This window comes from Eptesicus fuscus, chromosome 5 (genome assembly GCF_027574615.1).
Source record: "Eptesicus fuscus isolate TK198812 chromosome 5, DD_ASM_mEF_20220401, whole genome shotgun sequence".
Taxonomy (NCBI): domain Eukaryota; kingdom Metazoa; phylum Chordata; class Mammalia; order Chiroptera; family Vespertilionidae; genus Eptesicus; species Eptesicus fuscus.
Genome location: NC_072477.1, coordinates 56,896,134 through 56,922,235, shown reverse-complemented (window position 1 = coordinate 56,922,235; position 26,102 = coordinate 56,896,134). Strand labels below are relative to the sequence as shown.

Genomic DNA, 26,102 nt, shown 5'->3' with positions numbered 1-26,102 from the left:
CCCGGTGGAAGCTGCATGGAGCAGCAGCCAGGACCCCCCACTCCCCAGCAGAGCTGAGGGAACTCCAGGGAAGCCACATTTAACAGCAGCAGGGACCCACCCCCCAGTGGGGCTGAGGGAACTTCGGTGGCAGGCGCGAGGATCAGCCGGCCCGCCCCTGCTTTGCGCGCCATCTTGTGACAGCGTTACAGCTTGAGGGTTAATTTGCATATTAGCTCTTTATTATATAGGATGATGAGAAAAAAAAAGAGAAATAAAAACAAGATGTTATCATTTAAAAAATGAAATAAAAAAACAAAATACACCTGGCAGGTGTGGCTCAGTTGGTTGAGCGTCATCCCAAACACCAACAGGTCGCTGGTTCAACTCTCAGTCAGGGCATATGCCCAGGCTGCAGGCTCAGTCCTCAGGTGTGTGTGTGTGGCGGGTGGGGAGGTGGGGGGTGGGGGGGTAGGTAGGGGGGCATGCAGGAGGCAGCTGATCAATGTTTCTCTCTCGTGAATGTTTCTATCTCCCTCTCCCTTCTCTCCCTCTCAAAAAAAATAAATAAAATAAACACACAAGGGATTATGTACATTGTGAACAAACAAGAAATTCAAGACAAGGACAAACAGCTACTGTTTCCCATTCGTGCCTCAAGGGTTGGACACGTGCAACTCCGGTTCAGTGAGCTCTGCTGCATTGGCACCCAAGGGCACAGTTTCGTGCTTAATGGAAGGAAGACCTAGAGCAGTGGTGGGCAAACTGTGGCTCGCGAGCCACATGCGGCTCTTTGGCCCCTTGAGTGTGGCTCTTCCACAAAATACCACATGCAGGCACGTACATACAGTGTGACTGGAACTTCGTGGCCCATGCGCAGAAGTCGGTTTTCGGCTCTCAAAAGAAATTTCAATCGTTGTACTGTTGATATTTGGCTCTGTTGACTAATGAGTTTGCCGACCACTGACCTAGAGGATCAAGATGGACAAGAAAGTCAGGAAAGAGAAAGAGGGAAAGATAAGAAATAAAAGTCCTTTTTGTCCCTCAAAAAGCAGACCCCTTTTGGGATGTTGGGAAGGAATAAATATGAGGAATTTTGTGAAAGCTTAAAGATTTATTTAACCCAGCATTTGAATAGAAATTGAGACAAAAACATATTTAACTGTAAAGAATGTATTGCTTAAGGTTTCCTGCTGTAATCTATACATATAATAAAAGTAAGACAATTGAAATTATGTGAATAAAAACCGAACCCTTCATTCAAATGAGCACAGTGACTACAAAACACTCTATTAAAGTGACTAATCAATGAAATCTAAACTAAAAGTCATCAATGTGTCAGCTCATGGTATTGCTTTTTTCTTCTATTGATCATATTCCATGTTCTCACTATATGTGAAACATATCAAGTCAAATATTATGAGAGTGCAAAGGTTACTAGGAACTGCAATTGATTTGCTTTTAGATTACTAAAACTTTTCAAAATTGCAATTAAAATAATAAAAAAGCATAAAAGTAGAGGAAAAGCTATCAATATTTCAAAAATATAACTTAAAATAAAAATTTTCTCATTTGTTAAAAAAATTGGAGACTCAAATGTAAAAACATAGTTTATTTTTTCAGACTTCAGTAGCTTACTTTTACAAAATAGCAGACAAAATTTGGTTCTCTATATTAATACATAATATGTAATACATATCCAAATATATATATAGCACTTAATTATAAATACATAGCCAAGCCCGCATCACTCAAACAGCAACCATGTTTTTCACATAATTAGGAATTCTCAAGAGATAAACATTGTTTTAGCTTGACTATGTAAGTAGTCTTTGATGCTTTATGTCAACTAGTATTTACAAAAGCAAGTGTAAAAACTACCAGCACCTACAAAAGTGATGAGCTTTTGTTATCATGCCATAATGCAGACATAAAATTATAGAAAGCCGGAGGGAACCAATCACTTCAGTTCAACTGCAGTGGAACTACTTAATTGTGATTTAAAGATGTACACTCAGAGAATCCAAAAGAGGTGCTTTTGAATCTTCAGTTGGTGGTTTCCTTATGATCCAACTATCTCTTAATCCAGGTGCGATTATGGCCCCTGTTCATCTAACTATGATAGAGTGAAGTTGCGTAGGGATTGTCTTCATCTCTGGAAAGAAAAAAAAGAAATATAGCATAAACTAGTGTTTAAAAACTGTATTCAGAAAACTAACACATATATTTATCATGCAACTTAATATCCACTTGACAAAGAAGCGCAGGTGTTATCAACTTATAATATTGTTCATGCATTAAAAGTTGTATGAAATACAAATACTCATTGAGGTGTACCTTATTTATTCCATCTTATTGGTGTCTCAATTACTGGAAAAAAGAATAGTACTTGCTATATATTTACATTTATTTATATTACTAGAGGCCCGGTGCATGAATTCATGCATGGGTGGGGTCTGGCTGGCCCGCCCCAATGGGGGCCCATAGGCCGGGCCAGCAGGGGGGAGGGTGTGGAGGCGGTTGGCTGGCCGGCCCTGCCCCTGACCATGGTGTTGGAGGACGATCGGGGGTGGAGCCGGCCAGGGGGAGGGGCCGCAGGTGGTTGGCCGGACAGCCCACCCTCAATTGGGGTGTTGGGGACAATCAGGGCCTGGATCAGGCTGGTTGGCTGCTGCAGTGCGTATCATAGCCACCAGTCGTTCCGGTCATTCTGGTTGTCCCGCTGTTCTAGTAGGTGGGCTTTTATATATATAAATATTACATTTGCATAAAGTAATAAAACTTAAATTATAAATTATATTCTCATTTATATCTGTTTATATTTTTAATGTTTCACCTCTTTCTCAAAAGAATTTGAGATGCCTATGACAAATGGATACATATAATAAGATGAATAAAATAGAAATAAAAAATCAGGACTAGCCCTAACCGGTTTGGCTCAGTGGATAGAGCGTCAGCCTGCAGGACTGAAAGGTCCCAGGTTCAATTCTGGTCAAGGGCATGTACCTTGGTTGTGGGCACATCCCAGTGGGAGGTGTGCAGGAGGCAGCTGATCGATATTTCTCTCTCATCGATGTTTCTAACTCTCTATCCCTCTCCCTTCCTCTCTGTAAAAAATCAATAAAATATATATTTTTTTAAAATCAGGACTAAAGAGAAGGCTACAAATATATTAACCATAAGAAATATTATAGTGGTTGAACTGAGCATCAATTTTAGTTGCAACCTTTCTGGTAAGGGTAAAAGAGGGAAGGTTGCCCTTCTTGGAATCAGGAAGGAAAAAGGAAACTAATTCTATAGGAGAGAGAAAGGTTTGCCCTAGTACCAAATTAAAAAACAAAGAAGAAAACTCACATGAGCAATGTAAGAAACATCTGAAAGCAAACAATGGACAATGTCTTTGACAAATTTTATAAGGATCAGTATTTTACAAAGTATTCTCTAGGGTACTGCTTCCTTTGAAAATGTCAACTACATGTGTCCACTTGGCTGCTGCTCAGAATTCCTAGCTGGACAGTTATGCTACTAAGCAAAGAAGTACATCTATACTAATAAAAGGGTAATATGCTAATTAGACCAGGTCGACCGGCCATCTTCCAGATGTCCGACTTCCTTCCGGACAAAGCCATGTTGGTGGGGGCTGAGGCAGAGACAGTTAGGGGCAACCAGGCCGGCAGGGGAGGGCTGTTGGAGGTAAGATCAGGCCTGCAGAGGAGGGTAGTTGGGGGTGAGATCAGGCTGGCAGGAGAGTACAGTTAGGGGCGATCAGGCAGGCAGGCAGAGGCCGTTAGGGGCAATCAGGCAGGCAGGCAGAGGTTAGGGGCAATCAGGCAGGCAGGGGGGCAAGGTAGGGGTGATCAGGCCAGCAGGGGAGCAAGATAGGGGCAATCAGGCTGCTCCCACAGGGGGAGCACCACTCAGCCAGAAGCCGGGCTCACAACTGGTGAGTGCAGCGGTGGTAAAGGGAGCCTCTCCCGCCTCTGCAGCAGCAGTAAGGAGCAGTGAGCAGGTGGGTGGTAAGGAGTGAGGGGTCCCGGACTGCAAGAGGGATGTCCGACTGATGGCTTAGGCCCACTCCCCTAGGGGGGTCCTAAGCCAGCAGTCGGACATCTCCTGAGAGCTCCTGGACTGTGAGAGGGCTCAGGCCAGGCTGAGGCACCCCACCCCGCCAGTTCATATCCCTCTAGTTTTTATAGTAACTCACAGAGACAAAGCATTGCAACAGATCAAGCCTTATACAGAATACAATGACTGTTTAGATTTCATATATTAAAAATGCTTTTATGGAATTAAAACATCGTTTTATAAAGCAAAAAAATAAAATTTTACCAAGTGTAAATATCTTAAGAGTAATTTATTCAGTCTCTGACATTTTACCAGCGTATTTTTACCTGCTCTCTTCTTTTAGTTTCCTGGCTGCCTGTGTTGATAACTTAATCTGCAAGTCGAGTCTCTGCAGGAAATCTCTGGCTGACACTTCCTCGGGCGGCACTGGCTGAACAGGAGATGCCAGAGGACTGGGAGAAGGCGGGTCTTCCACAACTGCCACCAGCCCTTCTTCAGGAGAAAAAAGGCCATGGACAGTTTCACTTTCTGGAGAATCAACTGAGTTAAGTCCATTAAACAGCAAAGGCTTCTCTGAAATAACTGGGATGTTCAAAGTTTTCTTCAGAAATATGCAATCATTGGTAAACAGTTTATTTGCCCTTTTAATCTGTTCCATCTAAAATATAAAAAAAAAGGAAACATAGAGTTACATATAAATAAACCCAGAAATATGGCTTATCGTGCAACACAGAACTAAAGATACTCATAAAATAAAATTTAAAAAGTAAAATAGCCCTAGCTGGTTTGGCTCAGTGGATAGAGCACCGGCCTGCAGACTGAAGGGTCCCGGGTTCGATTCCAGTCAAGGGCACATGCCTGGGTTGTGGGCTCGATCCCCAGTAGGCGGCGTGCAGGAGGCAGCCAATCAATGATTCCCTCTCATCATTGATGTTTCTATCTCTCTCTTCCCTCTCCCTTCCTCTCTGAAATTAATAAAAATATGCTTTTTAAAAAAGTAAAACAAAAGTATCCATGAGCAAAATGTGTGCAATGCTTTATCTGGGTTTGAGACTCTTAATTCTGGCTTTGCCACCTACCCAGATACCCCCAGTTATTTCAAGAGATGTCAGGAAATTCTTTCTCCCAATTTTAAAGATGGAAAGACTAATTCCCCCCCACTATATGAATTGCCCTACAAGAAAGCTTTTACCAAGCAGTTTTAAATCCCTGAAGTTAAAAAATACAGAATTTTCAGCACTTATTTAATAAATTCCATTCTTATTTTAACATTTCTATTATCTGATTTTTTATGATCTACTAGAGGCCTGGTGCATGACATTCGTGCACTGGGGGGATGGGTCCCTCAGCCCGGCCTATGCCCTCTCGCAGTCTGGGACCACTCAGGGGATGTCCGACTGCCAGCTTAGGCCCGCTTCCCGAGTGGTCCTTAGCCCTGCCATGGAGGCAGGAGAGGCTCCTGCCACTGCCACTACACTCACCAACTGTGAGCCTGGCTTCTGGCTGAGCAGCACTGCCCCTGGGGGAGCGCACTGACCAGCAGGGGGCAGCTCCTGCATTGAGCATCTGCCCCTTGGTGGTCAGTGCGCGTCATAGAGACTGGTGGTTCTGCCGTTTGGTTGATTTGCATATTAGGATTTATTTTGTTTGTTTTTTTATAAAGAAATTTTGTGAGTTTATTTGAGCCAAACTGTCGACATATGCTGAGAAGCAGAACCTCAACAAATTGAGCTAATGCCCCAAAGAATGGGAAGTTCATATCTTGTTTTTATAAATTACCATCAAAAGGAAAATACGTAAGTGGGTTACATGAAATCCATTGGTGATAGGTTAAGGAGGTGGGATAAAGCAAAGCGGGGAAACCTCTGGGATAGGATAAAAAGTGAAATGATGGACATATGCTTCTTTTACATAGATGGATACAGAATATTTTAACATAGTTAACAGTTGACAATTAACTTGATAACAATAACAATGAAGGAATGTCCTGGTGCCATTTGTTGTGCCCTGAGGGGTCTGGAGGGGGGAGGGAATGAAGTTACAAGTTACCCAGATATTTCAGATATGTTACCTTAGATGCAAAAAGACAAATGGGCTCAGTAAAGATCTAAGTTGATCTTTTCAGGAAAAAAACTGGCTAGGACATGACTACCCACTATAACCTGTTTTTAGTTAAAGTTTAATTTCAGACCATCCTTTGTGGTTACTCTAGGTCTCTGATTTTGCAAGACCACCATGCAGGCCTTCCCTGAGCTTGTCAGGTTAGCATGTGGCCCTTTTTGTCCACACATCCCTCTTTTGGTCATAAATCAATCCAAAGGATGTATTGGTGACCAACCTTTGGTTGAATAATGGAATACCACGGTGGTAGGAAGGCTCATTCCTAGGATGTCTCAGTGTCAGCATGTCTTGCTGAACAGGTGGACCACTGGGGATGGGGCAAGATCATAACCTTAGATGGCATTTAAGGTCGAATTATTATTATTCAAATCGTGCAGGTAAATGGGAGTCAGTCATATCCTTTATGTCCTTGTTAAAAGTATTCTAGCTCATTTCTAATTTTTGAGCCACAATGATCCGAGTCTTTTTGCTGTTTGTCAAGTTTTGTTTTTCTGCATCTAGTATAACATTTACATATCAGGAACAAAAGTAACAATAATAAACCAGTAACATCGATTAGGAACAGAAAATGTCTATTATTAGATAAGGAAGGATCTGAGGGAAAACAAGTATCTGCTATTGTCCAGAAGTTCCAATTTTTCTTCTGGGCAGTTAATTTTACCCATTCCTATATTTAGATAATATTTATCTAAAATATTCATCTCAATTAGATTTATATATTATTCTACCAGGGCAATTATTAGGGACGTGTTCCTGGAGAGGTTTGTGCATATTAGGGTTTTATTACATAGGATTATCTGTTATTTTAGTGCTTCCTGTGTCTCTTGAATTGTATTTGGTCAACATAATGGATGCAGGAGGTGGCACAGAGATGAGTCTGATGAGAATTTGGAAGAACAGTGTAGGCCGGAGCTGTGGTCATTAAGAAAGGCCTCACAGAGAAGATGGGGGTCTGATATTGATTCTTTTGACTTTAAATGGACCTTGAAGAATAGGTATAAGTGGGACAGGTAAGGAGAGGAGGGGGAGAGTACTTTACATACAGTATCTCATTTTCTTATGCCCTATAGAGTATTTGAATCTCCCCTTTACTAATAAAGGGAACAAAGTTCATAGAGGTTATGTCCCATGGAGTCATAATACAACTGGCAGATGAAGAAGTTAGAATTTAATACAGGTTTCTACAACCTCAAACTCTTTCATAGCCTGTGGGTGCCAGGGTAAGAAATTTGGGTTTTATTTTAAAAGTGATGGGAAGCCATTGTGCAGTGCAGGAAGGGAGTGACAAGATCTGATTACAGTTAAAGGTCACTTTGTGGAAAATGGATTAGCATCAGTGGAATCAGGGAAGCCCGGTTATGGAGGAAACTGCAGTAGCACCGACTAGAGACTAAATAATCCCAAACAATGAAGTGATGTTTTCAGAATATTTCATACTTTTATCTGAGCTTAGATGGGCCTAATGTTCTGGAAATTTCACCTCACATAAAACGAAGAAGCGTCATGATCCAATCCATGGAAGACCTGGAAAACTCTAGAGCTGTCTCAATCTTACCTGTTATTAACATTTTCTAATACCCAATGAATGCTGAGAATAGAAAGTGTGACTTTTTCCAGGTGACCCAGAGCTACCCTCCGTTTCTTGGGGGCAAATGAGTACGGGAGACGGATAGCAATCAAATGCTTTCATTTCAAAACTCTTTTCTCATCAGGATTGAACAGTATGACTCAACCAAGTTTATTGTCTAGTCATTAAGATACAGATTACAGAATAATTAAGCGCTAACAGGGTGGCCACAAGGTCAACCATGATGAAATTAGGTAGATCAAGTGCCATCAACAATTTATTTAAAATGACTCCTGTAAATGCCTTCTCTAAAGGTGAATTTACTATGAGGGAAATCACAAAACTTCCCCCACAAAAGGTAGCTCGATGGCAGCTGCTGAGCATGGCCAAGAGCTCTCCCCAAAAGCAACTCTGGCCAGTGTCATCAGGCTGCCTGCCTAACAGTGAATGCAAATTTCAAAATATTTTTCTTCCTCTTTAACAGTAATAATATAAACGGAACCACTTTAAAATGGAGCTGGAGCCCTAACCAGTTTGGCTCAGTGGATAGAGCGTCGGCCTGTGGATCCAAGGGTCCCAGGTTCAATTCTGGTCAAGGGCACAAACCTTAGTTGCAAGCTCCTCCCTGCCTGGGCCCTGGTTGGGGCTCATGCAGGAGGTAATCAATCGATGTCTTTCTCCCACATCGATGTTTCTCTCTGTCTTTCCCTCTCTCTTCTACTCTCCCTAAAAATCAATGGAAAAATATCCTCTGGAGAGGATTAACAAAAAATTTTTTAAAAAACAGGTAAAAGTAAATAAAATGGAACTGGAGCTGCCATACCAGCTGAACTGCTTTGCATGTCTTATGCTCAAACCTTGGAATGTTCAAAACAGGGCAAAATAACCTTTGGACTGAGCCTAAAGCAACATTGCTTCCCAAAACACTGTTTGCAAAGATAACAAGAAAGCAGTTATTATGACTATTGGACTAAAAATTTAAAACATTGTTTAGAATTAATATCACTATGTTACCTGCACCAATGAAAATGTCTTCCTTCTGTTAATGTAATTGTTCCCTTCCCATTCTCACAAATGCCTTTGTCTCCTAATTGGAGTATTATTTGAGCTTCTGCTTGAATTAATGTTTCCCAAATAGTTATCCTTTTTTATCTCAATAAATGCATGTTACCTCTCATTTTACAAGGCCTTTTATTTTTAGGTTAACACTCCCCATTCCTTAACCCTTTGCACTCGCTTGTTTTCTCGATTCCTTTATTCTAATGCTAACCGTGTCGAGTCACACTTGACATCCAAGTGCAAAAGGTTAAAAAAGACATGCCCTTGCCCGGCCCATATGACTCAGTGGTTGAGTGTCAACCTATGAACAAGGAGGCCACGGTTCAATAACTGGTCAGGGCACATGCCCAGGTTGTGGGCTCCATCCCCAGTGTGGGGTATGCAGGAGGGAAGCCGATCAATGATTCTCTCTCATCACTGATGTTTCTCTCTCTTTCTTCCTCTCCCTTCCTCTCTCTAAAATCAATAAAAACATATATTTAAAAAAAAAAAACACTCTTCAAAAGACATTTAAGTATCCTATCTAATAAAAGAGTAATATGCAAATTAACCATCACTCCAACACACAAGATGGCCACCCCCATGTGGTCAAAGATGGCTGCCCCCATGTGGACACAAGATGGCCAGCAGGGGAGGGCAGTTGTGGGTGATCAGGCCAGCAGGGGAGGGCAGTTGGGGGGGGACCCAGGCCTGCAGGGGAGGGCAGTTGGGGGGGAACCAGGCCTGCAAGGAAGGGCAGTTGAGGGGGGGGGAACTAGGCCTGCAGGGGAGGGCAGTTGGGGGGGACCCAGGCCTGCAGTGGAGGGCAGTTGCGGGGGACCAGGCATGCAGGGGAGGGCAGTTGGGGGTGACCAGGCCTGCAGGGGAGGGCAGTTGGGGGTGACCAGGCCTGCAGGGGAGGGCAGTTGGGGGTGACTAGGCCTGCAGGGGGGTACCAGGCCTGCAGGAGAGGGCAGTTGCGGGGGGCAGGCCTACAGGGGAGGGCAGTTGGGGGCAATCGGGCCGGCAGGGGAGCAGTTAGGCATCAATTAGGCTGGCAGGCAGAAGCGGTTAGGGGCAATCAGGCAAGCAGGCAGGCAGGCAGGTGAGCGGTTGGGAGCCAGCAGTCCTGGATTGTGAGAGGGATGTCTGACTGCCGGTCGGACATCGCATGAATTTCATGCACCAGGCCTCTAGTCCTATATAAAAGGCTAATATGCAAATTGTCCTCTTGGGAGTTTGATTGCTCGCTATGACATGTGCTGACCATCAGGGGGCAGCGTGGAATGAAGGAAGGCCCCAGTCAGCAGCCAGCAGATGGGGAAGGAAGGCCCTGATCAGCCCTGATCATTAGCCAGGACTAGGGACCCTACCCGTGAAGGAATTTCGTGCACCGGCCCTCTAGTACATAATAACTAACATTGACATAGCACTGTGTGGCTTGCAGAATATTTTCATATATATACAGCTCTCGTTTCATTATCACTTTACAGAAAAGACTTACCTATTATAGGATTCTCTCTAGGTCATTTTCTAGTAAGTGCTGTATTCACACCACCCTACTGTCCCCTGTTAAGTTCTAGGTTTTGGTGGCAACCATACTCTTCCACTGCCATGTGCTAACGGGGGAAAAGATTTATTTCTTTTTCACACTATCTCAGAACATATGACACTCCATTTATAGGAAACTGGAGGCCCAGTGCATGAAATCCGTGCACAGGCAGGGTCCCTAGTGGCTGCCTGCCGGCGGCACCTCCCTTCCCCCCAGCCACCTGCCGCCACCGCCAGGCCCACCCCCTGGTCGAACTCCTGGTCGAACTCCCAGTCGAGGGGACAATTTGCATATTAGGTTTCTATTACATAGGATGTCCAGAAAAGGCTAATCTATAGGTTAGAAAGTACATTTGTGGTTTCCCATGTTTGGAGAAGGGACAGGGAGTAAGGGAAATGGGCACAGGGATCTTTCCAGGGTGATGGAACTGTTCTAAAATTGGATTCTGGTGATGGTTGCACAACTCTGTAAATTTACTGAAAGTCCTTGAATCGTACACTTAGGATGGTGAATTGTGCACGATGTATATTATTCCTCAATAAAGCTGTGTAAAAAAAAAAAAAAAAGGAATACATGAGAATCTATTAAAACCCCAAAGTATTAAAGGCTACGTTACCATACCTCTCCCTACAAGTGGCATTATTTATTTATGGTTCTCTTCCCTTTGACCAGCAAGCGTCAACAATTCCCAACAGCAGCAGAGGCTAAAGTTATAAACAGGAAAGATGTACACACACTGACATGTCTAACTCCTAACACTTGTTCCCCCTAAAACGACAATCAGTCCACCTTTTCTCAGCAAGGTGACTTCTTGTTAGGGGGGGTGTTCAGAAGTGACTGGGCTTAGCAGCTCATTGGAAGGGAAAGAGAAACCCTGGTCATGAAACGAGACAGGAAATCACTGCGGGCGATGTGGCCTCTGGAGAAGGGACAGCACAGGCATGTGGCCAAGGGAAAGCAAAGAGATGAAGAAAGGGTTTATGCAAATAACGGGTCCCCTCCCTGCCTCCTACTCACTTTCAGTTTCTGTTCTGTTCTCTGAACGTTTTGGGGGGGTTTCAAACAAAGAGTTCGCAGGGGCTGCCTGAAGCTGGTCACTTTGCTCCAGAGGCTTGCATCCCACTAAGAAGAGCAGCAAGAGCCATAGCTAAACCTAGTTACTAGGTTAGGCAGGGGCCTTGATGTCTCAATGGAGGAAAGAGTAGCCAGGGAAATTCCAGCCCAAGCAAGTTCATGGCTGAGATCTGACCTTCAATAATTTCTCAACTCAGCTCAACGAGTTTCCGTTTCCCAGACCCACTTTCTTAATACCTCTTGCTCTGGTAAAGATGCTCTCATCTAAATCTATATTTAACTCAATATCAAGATCCACTGCTGGGGACAGGGGAGAAAAGAAGCACCAAGGACCAGCTGCAGCAGTAATCTTTCTGCAGCTTGCAGACCTAGCCTCAAATCCAACTTCGCAATTCAAGTCAAGCAGCTGCACCCCTCATTCAGGCGGGGCCCCTTCTTTAAGGGTCTGCTCACCTCCAGGGCTAGTGACTTCATACCAGTCAGGCTTTCCTGTGAATTAAACGCACCCATATGTGGAGGGCCCACCGTGGGCCAGACTCGGGCTAGACACAGAATATACAGAAATAAATCACACAAGCAACCTGGCATCTCACATAGCTATAGGCTGATGCAAAGCACTAGCTGATAAACTCACTATGCATAAAAAGAGGACAGCAAGCCCAGCCAGTGTGGTTCAGCGGTTGAGCGTCAACCTAGGAACCAAGAGGTCATGGTTTGATTCCTGGTCAGGGCACATGCTAGGGTTTCAAGCACAATCCCTAGTAGGGGGCTTGCAGGAGGCATGTTTCTCTCTCATCATTTCTATCCCTCTATTCCTCTCCCTTCCTCTCTCTCTCAAAATCAATTAAAACATTTTTTTTTAAAAAAAGAGGGCAGCATATGTTATCTTGTAGCCCCAGCATTCTAGCACAGGGCCTCAAACAAACCAGACTCAATAAAAGTAGCTCAAAAAATAATGTCAGCTGTTTGGCTCAGTGGATTGAACGTCTGCCTGCGGGACTGGAGGGTCCCGGGTTCAATTCCAGTCAAGGGCACATGCTTGGGTTGTGGGCTCGATACCCAGTAGGGGGCATGCAGGAGGCAGCCAATCAATGATTCTCTCTCATCATTGATGTTTTTATCTCTATCTCCCTGTCCCTTCCTCTCTGAAAAATCAATCAATCAATAAGATATTTCCTAAGTCACTGGCAGAAGAACCGAAGTCCATCAGGTGTCAGACCTGACCAGGTTCTCAAACGTTCACATTCTTATTTCCTATAGAGAAGCTTCCTGAATCCCATGGCCCATCCCTATGGAAGAGATACTCAAATGAAACAATAAACTAATAAGCAGAAAATGTATAGCATATCAACAAATCACCTAGAACCCAATCATTTTCACCACTTCCTTTTGTACTGCTTCGGTTCAAGCTACTATGCTCTGACCTACATTATTGCAAAGCCTCCACCTCTCTGGCCTCACCCCACCTCCTCCATTACCCTCACCCCACCACCCCACCACCCCACGCCTGCCTAGACTCAAAGCAGCAGCCAGAGTGATCCTTTTAATGCATAGGTGAGATCATGAGACTCTTCTGTTCAAACTCCTCCAATGCTTCCCCACTCATTCAGAGGGGAAAAAAAATCAAAGTTCTTACAATGGCCCTAAGTGATCTGGTCCAAACTTGTCAATTATGTCCCACCGTGGGGCCTTTGCACCACTAGCTGTTTCCTTTGCCTGGAATGTCCTTCACAGATATCTGCATGGCTCCCTCCATCACCTCCTCCTCAGTGAGGTCTTCATGACCACACTATTTTACCTTGCAGCCACCTGCACCACCCCTCCCTATCTCCTTTCCCTGCTTAATTGTTTTCATTTTGCTTATCAATACCTGCCATCTAACATATTTTGTTTACTTACTGTCTTCACTGACTAAAATATAAGCTCCATGAGGGCATGGATATTTACTTATTCACTAATGTATCACCAGAAAGATAGAAGCTGGAAAAAAAGAAAAATTAGATGAATGATAAATACTGTTTGTAAAAGCAGGGAGGGAAGGGGAAGAGGGCTGCAGTTTGACACAGAGTAGTCAGGAAGGCCTCCTGGAGGAGATATTTAAGCAAAGACTTGAAGGCAGTGAAGGAGCGAATAGCTACATGATTTGTAGGGCTCAGTGAAAAGTGCAGGTGTGGGGCGCTTGTTCACAAATTATTAAAAATTTCAAGATGGCAATAGCAGAGCATTAAACCAAGTGCAGGACTCTTGTAAGCATAGGGCTCTTATAAGCATGGGGCCCTGTATGACTGCACAGGCCACACACCCATGAACGGGTCCCTGCATACAGCTCTCAGGAAAAGAGTGTTCCAGAAAGATGGAACAGCAAGTGCAAACGCCCCAAGAAGGGACGGTACTTTGGGAACAAGCAAAGAAGCCGTGCATAAAAAAGCATGAAGATTCCTGGGTTCCTTTTCTGGATAATCTGATCCAGTAAGTTCAAGGTCAGCTAGGATCCTTTATTTTTACCCTGGCATTCTCCTATGCAGGAAGTTTGAGGAACACATCTATTTCCACATCATGGGATGTACGTTGCTACTAGCCATTGACTGTGTTCTACTTCAGATAGCCAGTTTCCAGGTTGTTCCCCTAGTCACCCAGGACCAGCAACCAGGTGCCCATCTTCACTCCTTGTCAGAGTATGAGCTCTGAGAACCTCCTTCTACCTAAAATATCTTTTACCACCGAGGGACTGAGGTCCAGCTTGGACCCCCAGCCGGGTGGCGGGGGACTGTCGTGGGCAGAAAGGCTTCCCTCAGAGTTCCTGCTCCGCTAAGTAAGATTGCAGAGCTGTGCTCTGCTCTTGGCAAACATGGGATGTTCAAGTCTAAGTTTGCCTGGACTCACTCTTCATTTCCAGGTGCACTGCCTTGGGTCTCTAAATCTCCAACCTGGCATCACCTACTCCTTTAAACAACAGCTTAAGTATACTGATGACCCTGGTAGTCAATATTAGAAACTTACTCAAATTCTTTCTGCTCAGTCATGGAAAGAAGAAAACCTTTCTACCTTTTTAGCTTCTACTGAAAAATCTTAATTTACAATGAGTAGATCCAGTTAATATCTGCAGATATTAATTCAAGCAAGACTATCACTTCGCTGTTACAGGATTATTGCTTTTATTGGTTCTACATAACCAGTGGAAGAGCCTCTAAAAATGTCATCAGCTGTATAGTTCAGGGCCCAAAGTAAATGATATATATGTAATAAACCAGTGGTTCTCAACCAAGAGTGAGTTTCTTCCCAGGGAACATTTGTCCATGTCTGGACAGGGGTGGGGCTTCTACCAGCATGTATGGGCAGAGGTCAAAGATGCTGCTAAACATCCTACAATGCATGGACAATCCTCCCGCCCTCTCAAACAAAGAATTCTCCAGTCTATAATATCAATAGTGCTGCAGTTGAGAAATCCTGTATAGACTATCATGGCCACAAACTATATAGTTCCCAATTCATTATACTTCAGCTTAACATCTTAAAATTGTCTTTCTAAAGCTAATGAAAAACCTGATTTACACTTTAACAGAAAGCAGCGATAAGGTTATGAGTAACAGGGTCTATATTAGTGCAAAACAGGGGTTAGAAAGCATTTGGTCTAAGGTGGAGACCTGCAGTGAGCAGATGTTTAGAAGCTCTAAGCAAGTCAAGGGAAACCATGGAGGGCAGTGGTTACAGAGAGACTGATGTGGGCAGTGGCCAGGGAAATACCATTTCTCTGGATATCATGGGTTCCTAGGTGCAGTCACCCTGGCCTAGTAGGTAAGACCCACAGAGACCAGACAAAAAGACTTTCCTTCTTCAGTAACCAAGATGTTAAGAGAGCTCTTGATAAGTCTAGGATAAAAAATATGGATGGAAATTAGAAGTCGTATCTAGAGAAAAGCAAATGCTTTATCACTGTGCGGGTTCAAGCTGGTCTCATTGAATAAGCATACTTGGAAAGTATCCTTACCCCTCATCCATCTTCTCATCTGTATAAAGGAGATTAATTACACCTATCTCAAGGCTTATTTGGAAAATCAAACAACATGGAACAGGACAAATGCAATGCCTGGCACATAGCAGACTTTCAGCAAAAGATAGCAACTGTTATTTGCCCATTCTGCTTTCCTCTGGCTTTGACCCAAACCAGTTCTCACTAATGCACCTAAGAACTGTAGTTCTAAGCCCACCTTTAGAAACTTCCAAGAGGGAAGAATGGGACTATCCATGGCATGATGTCAGTACAGGCCTGCACAGCAAGATCCCTGCTCTCAAAATGTTAAAATGATAGAAGGAGCTGCTAGGAAAACATACACCAACCTGAATGTGCAAAATGCACATTACTCCGTCTCTGTCACTGGTGAAGGGCCAGAAAGAGTTTCACTTTAACAGACAAATATAGATAAGATCACCTCCCTTCCCATCGCTGTCTAAGGTGCTTCAGGAAAGAACACTGAAAACTGATACCGCACTCAAATGCAGAAAGGCCATCACATAGCTCAGAGTTAATTATAAGTAATTTTAATGAAACAATATGTTCCCTCAGGTTTCCATGTTCTTCCCAGAGGTGTAACGCAATATGCCCAAGACACACACACTTATAAATTTATAATAAACACAGCTCTCCAGCTCACCTAGACCACAGTTCTTGGCCGCTGCTTAGCGACAGGTGTCACGTTCACAGTTTGCCAGTGAGCCCGGGGGTGTCATTTCACTTCTAAATAAAGAAGCATAATCGATCGAACCAGCACATCCCGCAGGAACAACTACTGTTCCTGACTCATCACAGCGCATGTTTACACAAAACTCCCGCCCCCCCCCCCCCGTCCACACGTCAGTTCGGCTTTGAGTAAACATATACGTGGTGATATGAACAGGGTTGGAAAATCGGTTGAACGTAGCTCCCGGTGATGCCAAAACCCTGTCCTCTTTGGCCTGCCTCACGCGACAGATCTGGTCCGAGTCTGGGCAGGGCCCCGGGAACTCGATGCACCTACCCGGCCCGCCCCTCCGGCCACCGGACCGGCTCTGGCGACCATTTCTGTCTCCAGCAGAGCGCGCGCAGGCAGAACCTCCGGGGAACAGGGGGCTGCCTCCTCGACCCCCGTTACTCGCACGCCCCGCCCTGTGCCGCTCCCCCCCCGCCCCCTCCCCATCACCGCCTTGGGCCCCGCGGCCAGGCCAGCTCACCGTGACTCCGTACTTGAGCGCGATGCCCTGCAGCGTGTCGCCCGCGCGGACGCGGTGCTCCACATGGCGCTCCATGACGCCGGCGCACAGCGGCGCCCGCACACTGGCGGTGCTGCCGTAGGAGCGAGTCTTAGTGCGGGCCAGGCTCAGCGACAGCTCGGCCTCCTCGGGCTCGGAGCCCGAGCGCAAGTGCGGCGGCGGCGGCGAGAGGGTCGAGGGCCGGGGCGCGCGGGGGCTGCCTTCCCGCAGGGCCAGCGCCGGCGAGGAATCCGCCATGGGTCCTGCGGAGGCCGCCGAGTCGGGACGCGGGCCAAGAGGGCGGCGCCTCCGCCTCTGCCGCCGCCGCCGCCGCCCCTGCTTCCTCCTCACTGAGGCTGCGGACCGCGGTGCCGCGGGGGCGGCGGGCTGGAGGCGGCGGCGGCGAGAAGCTGCAGGGTTGGCATGGCGGGCACCCCCTCCCCCGCGTCCCGCCTTCCCCTTCCCCGGGCGCACCTGCCAGGCGGAGGGCGAAACCGGCTCTCGCAGCGCCCGGCCGGTGGCCGCGCCCCACCCTGAGCGCCGGGACCGGGAGGCCCTGCGGTGTGCAGAAACGGGGCGAAGAGCGGCCTATCCTTAGGTATCCTCCGCATCAGGTGGATCGTTGCACCAGGCCGACTGCCGGTTAGAGGCCGGCAGCCTGGTTAGAGCCCGCCGCGGCCACAGCAAAACACCGAAGCTTTGCACCAGCTTTCTCAAACCTTCAAGGCCTCTCCATGCCAAGGGTGGTTCCATCTCCCTGGGTGACCTCTAAGTCACAGAAAACATTAACACCATGAAACACACATAGCCTCTCCAAGCCCCTATCAACAGCCTGGAGGGTCCAGTTCTTTCACCATCACACCAGGAGGATAGTGCTTGTAAGGCCTGGTGGGTGACCTCAAACTAACCCCCAGTCGTTTGAGTTTCACCCTTCATTGCAGTACCGATTTTAGTCCTGGGCTGCCTTGAAATCTGACTGGCTACGGTCTATTCTCCTGGCTCACTGCTTAGAATTTACTATCTGTACACATCCTTTTTTCTTATCGGCTTGGTTTCCTCTTTACTACCCTGAAATCATAACTCCCCAAAGTATTCTCATTAACTCTACCAATCACCTCTTATCTGTAATCTGCATCTTGAACACCCTCTTCCCAACATTCTGGCATGCGGTAGTATTCTACACAGAGTGGGTGCGCATTTACTAGAATCTAGGGACGGGATTACTGTTGTACTTCGGACAGTTCTCCAGGATGAGGTACCTGATAGACAGGAAGTTTGATTCCTTGGCTGAAGTTTCCATATGTTGCTGTGCTGGACAGAGACAAAGGACCTAGAGCTCAGGAGGCAGAACAAAGGATGAGAGAGGAGCAAGTGGTCCCCACATCACCCTTCCAATAAAAAATTCTTCAGTGGCTGCCTATGGACAGCATTAACATTTTTATTATCCATTACAGGCCGAAATTCGTGCTGGGGAGGGGGAAGGGAGTGAGGTCCCCTGAGCCCAGCCTGCACCCTCTCTAATCTGGGACCCCTAGGGGGATGTCTTACTGCCGGTTGGGCCTAAACCAGCAGTCGGACATCCCTCTCAGAATCCTAGACTGCTGGCCCCTAATCACTCACTTGCCTGCCTGCCTGGTCACCCCTAACTGCCCCACCACCACCACTACTGGCCTGATCACCCCACACTGCCTCTGTGTGCCAGCCTTGTCACCCTTACTGCCCCCCCTACCAGCCTGGTCACCCCTAACTGCCCCCCCCCCCCCGCTGGCCTGGTCGCCTCTCACGGCCCCCCAGCCAGCCTGGTCACCCCACACAGCCTGCTGTTTAGTCATTTGGTCATCCCTCACTAACACCCCTGCCTGCCTGGTTGCCCCACGCAGCCTGCTTGTTCAATCATTTGGTCATTCCTCACTAAACCCCCTGCTGGCCTGGTCGTAGGCAGCCATCTTGTGAGGGCATGACTATCAATTTGCATATTACCTCTTTTTCATATAGGCTGTTGTGGTCATCGCCAAACTACAACTCATCCTGTACACTCCATATGCTCTTGCCAAACAGCCAGGTGAACTTGCCACTCTTTCTACATTCATGCCTTTTATATGCTATACCCTGTGCCTGTTACACTACTCTTCCAATATTCTCCGTCTACTTTTTTTTTTTTTAACTTAAGGCTTATCCCAAATAATACATCCTCCATAAGACAGTTACTGGTTCTTCTCACCTGTCCCCTCTCCCAGCCAACTATCCAATTGTTATTGTTTTTCCACTGAACCCCAAGATGGTTTGTACCTCTTGTTTAGCATTTAACTTGTGCTTTGTGTCATGTGCTTATCTTATCTCTTCTATACAGGCCCTGGGAGGTGTAACTAGATCTTACTCACTTTTTTAACTCAGCAGTGCCTAGCTCAGAGCCTTGAATAAAGCATCCAAAGTAGTTGAATTGAGGTGTAGTAAAAAGATCATGAAAACTAAATTAGATTAATTAGCAAGAATCTTCCATGCAACTCTTGAGTGGTGCCCAGAGTGCTCATCCCAGGACCTAAGAGAACCCCAGAGTTTCAATATATATAGACTAGAGGTCCGGTGCACGAAATTTGTGCACTGGGGGGAGGGATGTCCTTCAGCCTGCACCCTCTCCAATCTGGGACCCCTCGGGGGATGTCCAACTCATAATCCAGGACTGCTGGCTCCTAACCACTTGCCTGCCTGCCTGTCTGATTGCCCCTAACCACTTCTGCCTGCAGGCTTGGTCACCCTCAACTGCCCTTCCCTGCTAGTCTAGTTTCCCCTACCTGCCCTCCCCTGCAGGCCTGATCACCCCCAACTGCCCTCCCCTGCCATCCTGGTCACCCCTACCTATCCTCCCCTGCAGGCCTGGTCTCTCCCAACTGCTCTCCCCTGCCAGCCTGGTTGTCCCAACTGCCCTTCCCTGCAGGCCTGGTCCCCCCCAACTGCCCTCCCCTGCAGGCCTGGTCACCCACAACTTCCCTCCCCTGCTCAGCTGATCACCCACAACTGCCCTCCCCTGCTGGCCACCTTGTGACACCATGGGGGTGGCCATCTTGTGGTGACGTAGGGGCGGCCATCTTGTGATGGCCTGAGGGCATGAGGGCCACCTAGGCTTTTATTAGTATAGATGAGATCAGGTAAGATTTCAAGAAAATAGAAGAAATTGCCCTCAAAGGGTTTACAATCTAGAAGTGAGATAGCATATAAATTGTCTTCCACTAAGGAAAAGTTTACTGAAGAACTTGGAAGCTTTTATTTGAAGATTTATGAACTTGTTTATATGATATGTCATTACATATTCTTTGGAAAGAGTTCCATGATCAATTAATTGAGTCATGTCCAACAGTGGGGCAAAGGTGTGATGGCCACTGAAGTGAGGAAGTATTTTCAGACTGAAGAACAATGCAGACAACTCTATCTGTATATATAAAAGGCTAAGTGACCAACTGTCTGACTGACCAACCTGCTGGTACATATGATGTGCACTGGCAATTTAAAAATAAACATTGACTTGTGCATGCACAATATTTGTCCCCATCTGACACTGGCCTCCCTTTAAATTAATTCGAAGACAGTTTCCCTTGATGCCAGCATTTGTGATGACTATTAATAAATCACAAGGACAAACTCTAGACAGAGTAGAAATATTCCTACCTGAACCCGTTTTTGGACATGATCAGTTATATGTTGCTTTCTCTCGAGTTTGAAGAGCGTGTTATGTTAAAGTTAAAGTTGTAAATACTTCATCACAAGAAACATCATTGATGTTTCTCTCTCTATCTCTCTCCCTTCATCTATGAGATCAATAAAAAATATGTTTTATATATATATGTATTATAAGTTTTATAAAGACTTATAATAAAGCGATGAGAAGTAAACCATTGTAGTAGTGAAGCTGGGATAGATAAATATAAGATAGGGACAACAAAGAAAATCCAGAAACGACCCACATATATCAAAGAAATCTATGTATATAAAAGACTAACATGCTAAGTGTCCATCCAGGTAATGACATCACGTAGCAATGCCCAGCTTCCTCTCCCTAGCAACTAGCCTCCTTGCAGTTTCTTCAGCCCAGGAACATGACTTGCTTTATAACCAGGTGCAAACATTTTACACTGTTACCAAATGTATGTGAAGCCTTCCCATGCCTCATCTCATTTGATCCTCACAAAAGTCCTGGAGTAGGTAGATAGGAAACTCAATGGAATCCTATTTTCTCTTCATTAGCCAGAAAACGGAGATTTAGAAAGCTTAGAAACTTGACCCGACTGAAAAGAAGTAAGAAATGGTGGAACTTGAAAATAACTTCAGGTGTTCTCACTGTGCAGAATATAGTCAAACACTGCTGCAGTTAAATATTTTACCCTTTGTTCTCTCTGCATGATCTACAATAATAATCTGCTTCATGTTGATATTTACTGCTATGTTGTTGACAATTACCTGAAAGAGAAGTTGAGGTGCTTCACTGGGCTGGAGAAAGTTTAGCTAAATCAGAAAGAAGTTCTAATTAAGCAAGTTTATTCTATATCTATAAAAGGCTAAGTTGACTTGCACATGTGCAATACATATAAAGCTCTTTTTTAAAAATATATTTTTATTGATTTTTTACGGAGAGGAAGGGAGAGGGATATAGTGTTAGAAACATCGATGAGAGAGAAACATTAATCAGCTGCTTCCTGCACACTCCCTACTGGGGATGTGCCCACACCAAGGTACATGCCCCTGACCGGAATCAAACCTGGGACCCTTCAGTCTGCAGGCCGATGCTCTATCCACTGAGCCAAACCGGTTAGGGCCATATAAAGCTCTTGCTGGCGCCAATTGCACACGTGTATTCCCATCTGTCATTGTTGATTGTGAATTTGGTTGACACTTCTATTTTAGAGAAAGGGCAAATAGCGATATTAAAATATTTCTTGTAATTAATTTCCTTTCAATGTGCACGAATTCATGTACCGGGCCACTAGTTAATCTATAACAATAAATGCTGCTGGTACAATTAGTAATACACCTGAAAAAATGCAGTTAGATCTCTACCTTATACCATAGACCAAAATCAATTACAGATTAATTAAAGATATAATTGGGGAAAGCAAACCTAACACTTTTAGAACATTATCTTTATAAACTTGGGATAGCAAAGGATTTCTTAAGCAAGATGCCAAAAATACAAACCACAAAGGAAAAAAGACTGGTAAATTCTACATGTCAACATTAAAAACTTCTGCGCCTCAAAAGTCACCTTAAAATTTTGAATAGACAAGGTATAAAAGGGGGAAATATATTTGAATAATATATAACTGACAAAGTACTACTATCCAGAATATAAATACCTATAAGTTATTAAAAAACAAACATCACCCGGTGGGGTGGCTCAGTTAGTTGGAGTGTCTTCTCCATACACCGAAAAGGTTGCATACCTAGGGCACATACCTAGGTTGCAGTTTCAATCCCAGTCAGGGCGCATATGGGAGGCAATCAATCAATGTTTCTCCCTCTAATTGATGTTTCTCTCTTTCTATCTCTTTCACTCCCTTCCCCTCTCTCTAAAAATCAATGAACATATCTTTGGGTGACAATTAAAAAAAAAGACAAACATCCACTAGAAAAATAGTCAAAAGTTATGAACCGGCAATTTACAAAAGATAAAACTCAATTGGCTAATAAATCTAGGGAAATATACTCAACCTTACCAATAAGCAAAGAAACTTAATTTAAAACTACAATTTCATAAGCATGAGATTATAAAAAATTAAACAATTAAACAATTCTAAGTACTGGTGAGATTGTTGAACAATAGAAACAGTTTAAGTTGGTGCAACTACTGTGAAGAGCTATGTGACAATATCTAGTAAAGTTGAAGAAGTACATATCTAGAATTTTTGGTTCCAGCAAGCTGGAAGTCTAAACTACCATGAACTCCTCCTACTAAAGTATCTACAATTTAGAATAATTTTTAAATGAGATTGATAATTGAGTGGGAAATTTAAAAAAAGGGATGGCCTTATTTATCTAAGCAAGTGGGACTTGAAAGCTAGAACTATTAACAACTTGCTTAAAATAACATATGAAGACATAGAAAATCTGAATAGTTCTATAATCATTAAAGAAATTAAATCAATACTAGTTTAAAATCTTGCTACCAAAAAAATGTCAGTATCAGAAAATCTTGCTGGAAAATTCTATTCACCTTTCAAGGAACAGAGCAATCCAATCTTATGTAACAGAAGTAGCAGAAACAACCCCAACTTAGTTCACAGTATAACCATAATCCAAACCCACAGTATGACCCTGCTCAAAACCAGTTGAGGAAGGCATCACACTTATGTATATGAGAATCTTAAAATTTTTGTTAAGCCAAACCTCACAGTGCATACAAAAGATAGCCCAACATGAACAAGATGACATTATTCCAGAAATGCAAAGGTGCCTTAATCTACATCTATAAAAGCCTAAGCAACCGGCCAACCAGCCAACATGCCAGTAGCTATGACGTGCACTGATCACCAGGGGGCAGATGCTCAACACAGGAGCGGAAACCACAGGCATGGAAACATGGAACAGACTGATGAATCTCAGAGGGAAGGGGGTAGGGGGTAGGGGGTAGGGTGGGAAGAGATAAACCAAAGATCTTAGATGCATACTAGAGGCCCCCGTGCACTAGAGGTCCCTCGGCCCAGCCTGTGGGGATCAGGCCGAAACTGGCTCTCTGACATCCTCCTAGGGGTCTCAGATTGTGAGATGGTGCAGGCCAGTCCAAGAGACCCCACCAGTGCACGAATTCGTGCACCAGGCCTCTAGTATTAAAATATTAGTAGATTAAATGACATAATAGATAGAACAAAGGAATTAATCTAATAAAGCATGAGCAAGACCTTTGTAGAGAAAAGTTTAACTTTATTAAGATATTAAATTAAAACAATTTTGAAAAGACATTAAATAAGACTGAAATAAATTTTAAAAAGCCTATGCCATGTTCATGAAGACACAGTATCATAAAAAATGTCAACATTCTTAAATTGATCTGTGTATTCCATGCAACAGCAATTAATATCCTAATAAGGCTTTGCAAGAAAAATGACAAGCTAATTCTGAAGTTTATATGAGCCCTAGGTGGGGCTCGCTCAGTGGTTAGAGCATCAGCCTTTGCACTGAAGCCAATCCATGATTCTCATCATTGATGTTTCTTTCTCTCTCTCCTTCTCCCTTCCTCTCTGAAATCAATAAAAAAAACATTTTTTTTTTTTTTAAAGAAAGGACTTCAGCCCTGACCGGTTTGGCTCAGTGGATAGAGCGTCGGCCTGCGGACTGAAGGGTCCAGGTTTGATTCCGGTCAAGGGCATGTACCTTGGTTGCGGGCACATACCCAGTGGGGAGTGTGCAGGAGGAGGCTGATCGATGTTTCTCTCTTATCGATGTTTCTAACTCTCTATCCCTCTCCCTTCCTCTCTGTAAAAAATCAATAAAATAAAAATTTTTAAAAAGGAAGGACTTCTTTAGTGAGACCAAAAAAAGCTTTATTCGTAAAAGATTGATAAGGATAAGATTTAAATTAAGAACTTCTGCTAAACAAAAGATACCTTGAAGAAGAATTAAATTAGAGATTAAGAGAAATACAGGTGTCCTAGGAACCAAAAATATTTGAATAAAGTATTTGGTTTATACTTCATTATTCAAACTTCAGCTAATTTTTATATGAAAATCAGGAACCAATAGATTCTGAACAGTAGGCATTCTTCAATATTTGTACTCTGGCTATCTGAATTGAGAAACTGCATAGGTTCTGGTAGCAAAGAATGTTTTATTTGTAACATATGCAACCAGACAAAGATTAATACTTAGAATTATTTAAAGAGCTAATTTCTATATAATAAAACCCTAATATGTAAATCAACTGAATGGAGCAATGACTAGCAGAACAACCAGTCACTATGACATGCACTGACCACCAGGGGGCAGATGCTCAATGCAGGAGCTGCCCCCTAGTGGTGAGTGTACTCCCACAGGGGGAGTGCTGCTAAGCCAGAAGCTGGGCTCACAGCTGACAAGTGCAGTGGCGGTGGCGGGAGCCTCTCCCACCTCCACTGCAGGCGGGTGGTAAGGATCGAGGGGTCCCAGACAGCAAGAGCCCCAGACTGCGAGAGGGACTTCCCATAAGGGGTCCCAGACTGTGAGAGTGTGTAGGCTGGGCTGAGGGACCCCTCCCCACCCCAGTGCATTAATTTCATGCACTGGACCTCTAGTATAACAATAAGAAAAGACAAATAATCCAATGGCATAACTAGAATTTTATAGAAGATGAAATAAACCTACGAAAAGATGCTAAATCTTATTAATAATCTCAAAACTTCACATTAAGTCCATAAAGGATAACCATTTTATACTCAGAAGATTGGCAAAAGTTAAGTTTGGCAACACCAGTTATCAGTGAAGATATGAATTTTATGCACCGCTGAGAGAAGTATAATTTGATACAACCACTTTGAAAAACACTTTTACAAATCTGTGTATGTGCATTCCCTACAAATCATAAATTCTAATACCAGAAACTGTATATGACCTATTGAAAATCCTGTGCCTATATGGTATACCAGGAGACATGTGTGAAAACGTCCATTGCAGCATCATTCAGAAGAACAAAAACTGGAACCAATCAATTATTCATCAATAGCAAAATAATTAAGTTAATTATACTATACTTATATGATTATATATTTTAACAGCTTTATTAAGAAACTAGAGGCCCGGTGAATGAAATTTGTGCATGGGGGGGGGGGTGTCCTCTCAGCCTAGTCTTGACCCTCTCCAACCTGGGACCCCTTGGGAGATGTCCAACTGCTGGTTTTGGCCTGATCCCAGGGGTTGGGCCGAAACCAGCAGTCGGACATCCCTCTCACAAGCTGGGACTGCTGGCTCCTAACTGCTCACCTGCCTGCCTGCCTGATCATCCCTAACTGCCCCCCCTGCCAGCCTGATCACCCCTAACCGCCTCTGCCTGCTGGCCCAATTGCCCCTAACTGCCCTCCCCTGCTGGCCTGGTCACCCCCAACTGCCCTACCCTGCAGGCCTGGCCCCCCCCAACTGCCCTCCCCTGCTGGCCTGGTTCCCCCCAATGGTCCTCCCCTGCAGGCCTGTTCCCCCCGAACTGCCCTCCCCTGCAGGCCATCTTGTGGTGCCATCTTGTGTCCACATGGGGGTGGCCATCTTTGTGTATTGGAGTGATGGTCAATTTGCATATTACCTCTTTATTAGATAAGATTATTTACATGCCATATAATTATCCATTTAAAATATAAAATTCAATGGGTTGCATATTCATATTACATTACTAGTATTTTAATTATGGTAAATTGCATATAAAATTAGCCACTTTAACCATATTTTAAAAATTAACCATGTTTATATTCACAAAGTTGTGCAACCATCACCATTGTCTATTTCTGAAACTTTTTCATCACTCTAAACAGA

General features: G+C 44.4%; 1 protein-coding gene across 2 annotated transcripts; it reads right to left on the bottom strand.

Moving 5' to 3' along the window:
• Nucleotides 1–1,576: 1,576 nt before the first annotated feature.
• On the bottom strand, nucleotides 1,577–17,211 carry LYSMD2 (LysM domain containing 2). 2 transcript variants are annotated; one of them, XM_028147747.2, is made up of 4 exons: nucleotides 16,605–16,667; nucleotides 16,049–16,131; nucleotides 4,371–4,702; nucleotides 1,577–2,134 (listed from the first exon to the last, which is right to left on the bottom strand). In XM_028147747.2, exons 3-4 carry the CDS (start codon nucleotides 4,700–4,702, stop codon nucleotides 2,092–2,094), a joined length of 375 nt encoding a protein of 124 aa, XP_028003548.2. In that variant the 5' UTR covers nucleotides 16,049–16,131; nucleotides 16,605–16,667; the 3' UTR covers nucleotides 1,577–2,091. The 2 variants fall into 2 exon arrangements, with proteins under 2 accessions (XP_028003548.2, XP_008141375.2); XM_008143153.3 differs by lacking the exon at nucleotides 16,049–16,131 and having other exon boundaries at nucleotides 16,605–17,211.
• Nucleotides 17,212–26,102: the final 8,891 nt, after the last annotated feature.

Coding starts and splice junctions, on each gene's coding strand:
- LYSMD2 (XM_008143153.3), bottom strand. CDS start 16,880: ATGGCGGATTCCTCGCCGGCGCTGGCCCTGCGGGAAGGCAGCCCCCGC. Junction 4,703..16,604: donor CGCTCAAGTACGGAGTCACG/GTGAGCTGGCCT, acceptor TTTATATTTTAG/ATGGAACAGATTAAAAGGGC. Junction 2,135..4,370: donor AAACTAAAAGAAGAGAGCAG/GTAAAAATACGC, acceptor TTTTCTTTCCAG/AGATGAAGACAATCCCTACG.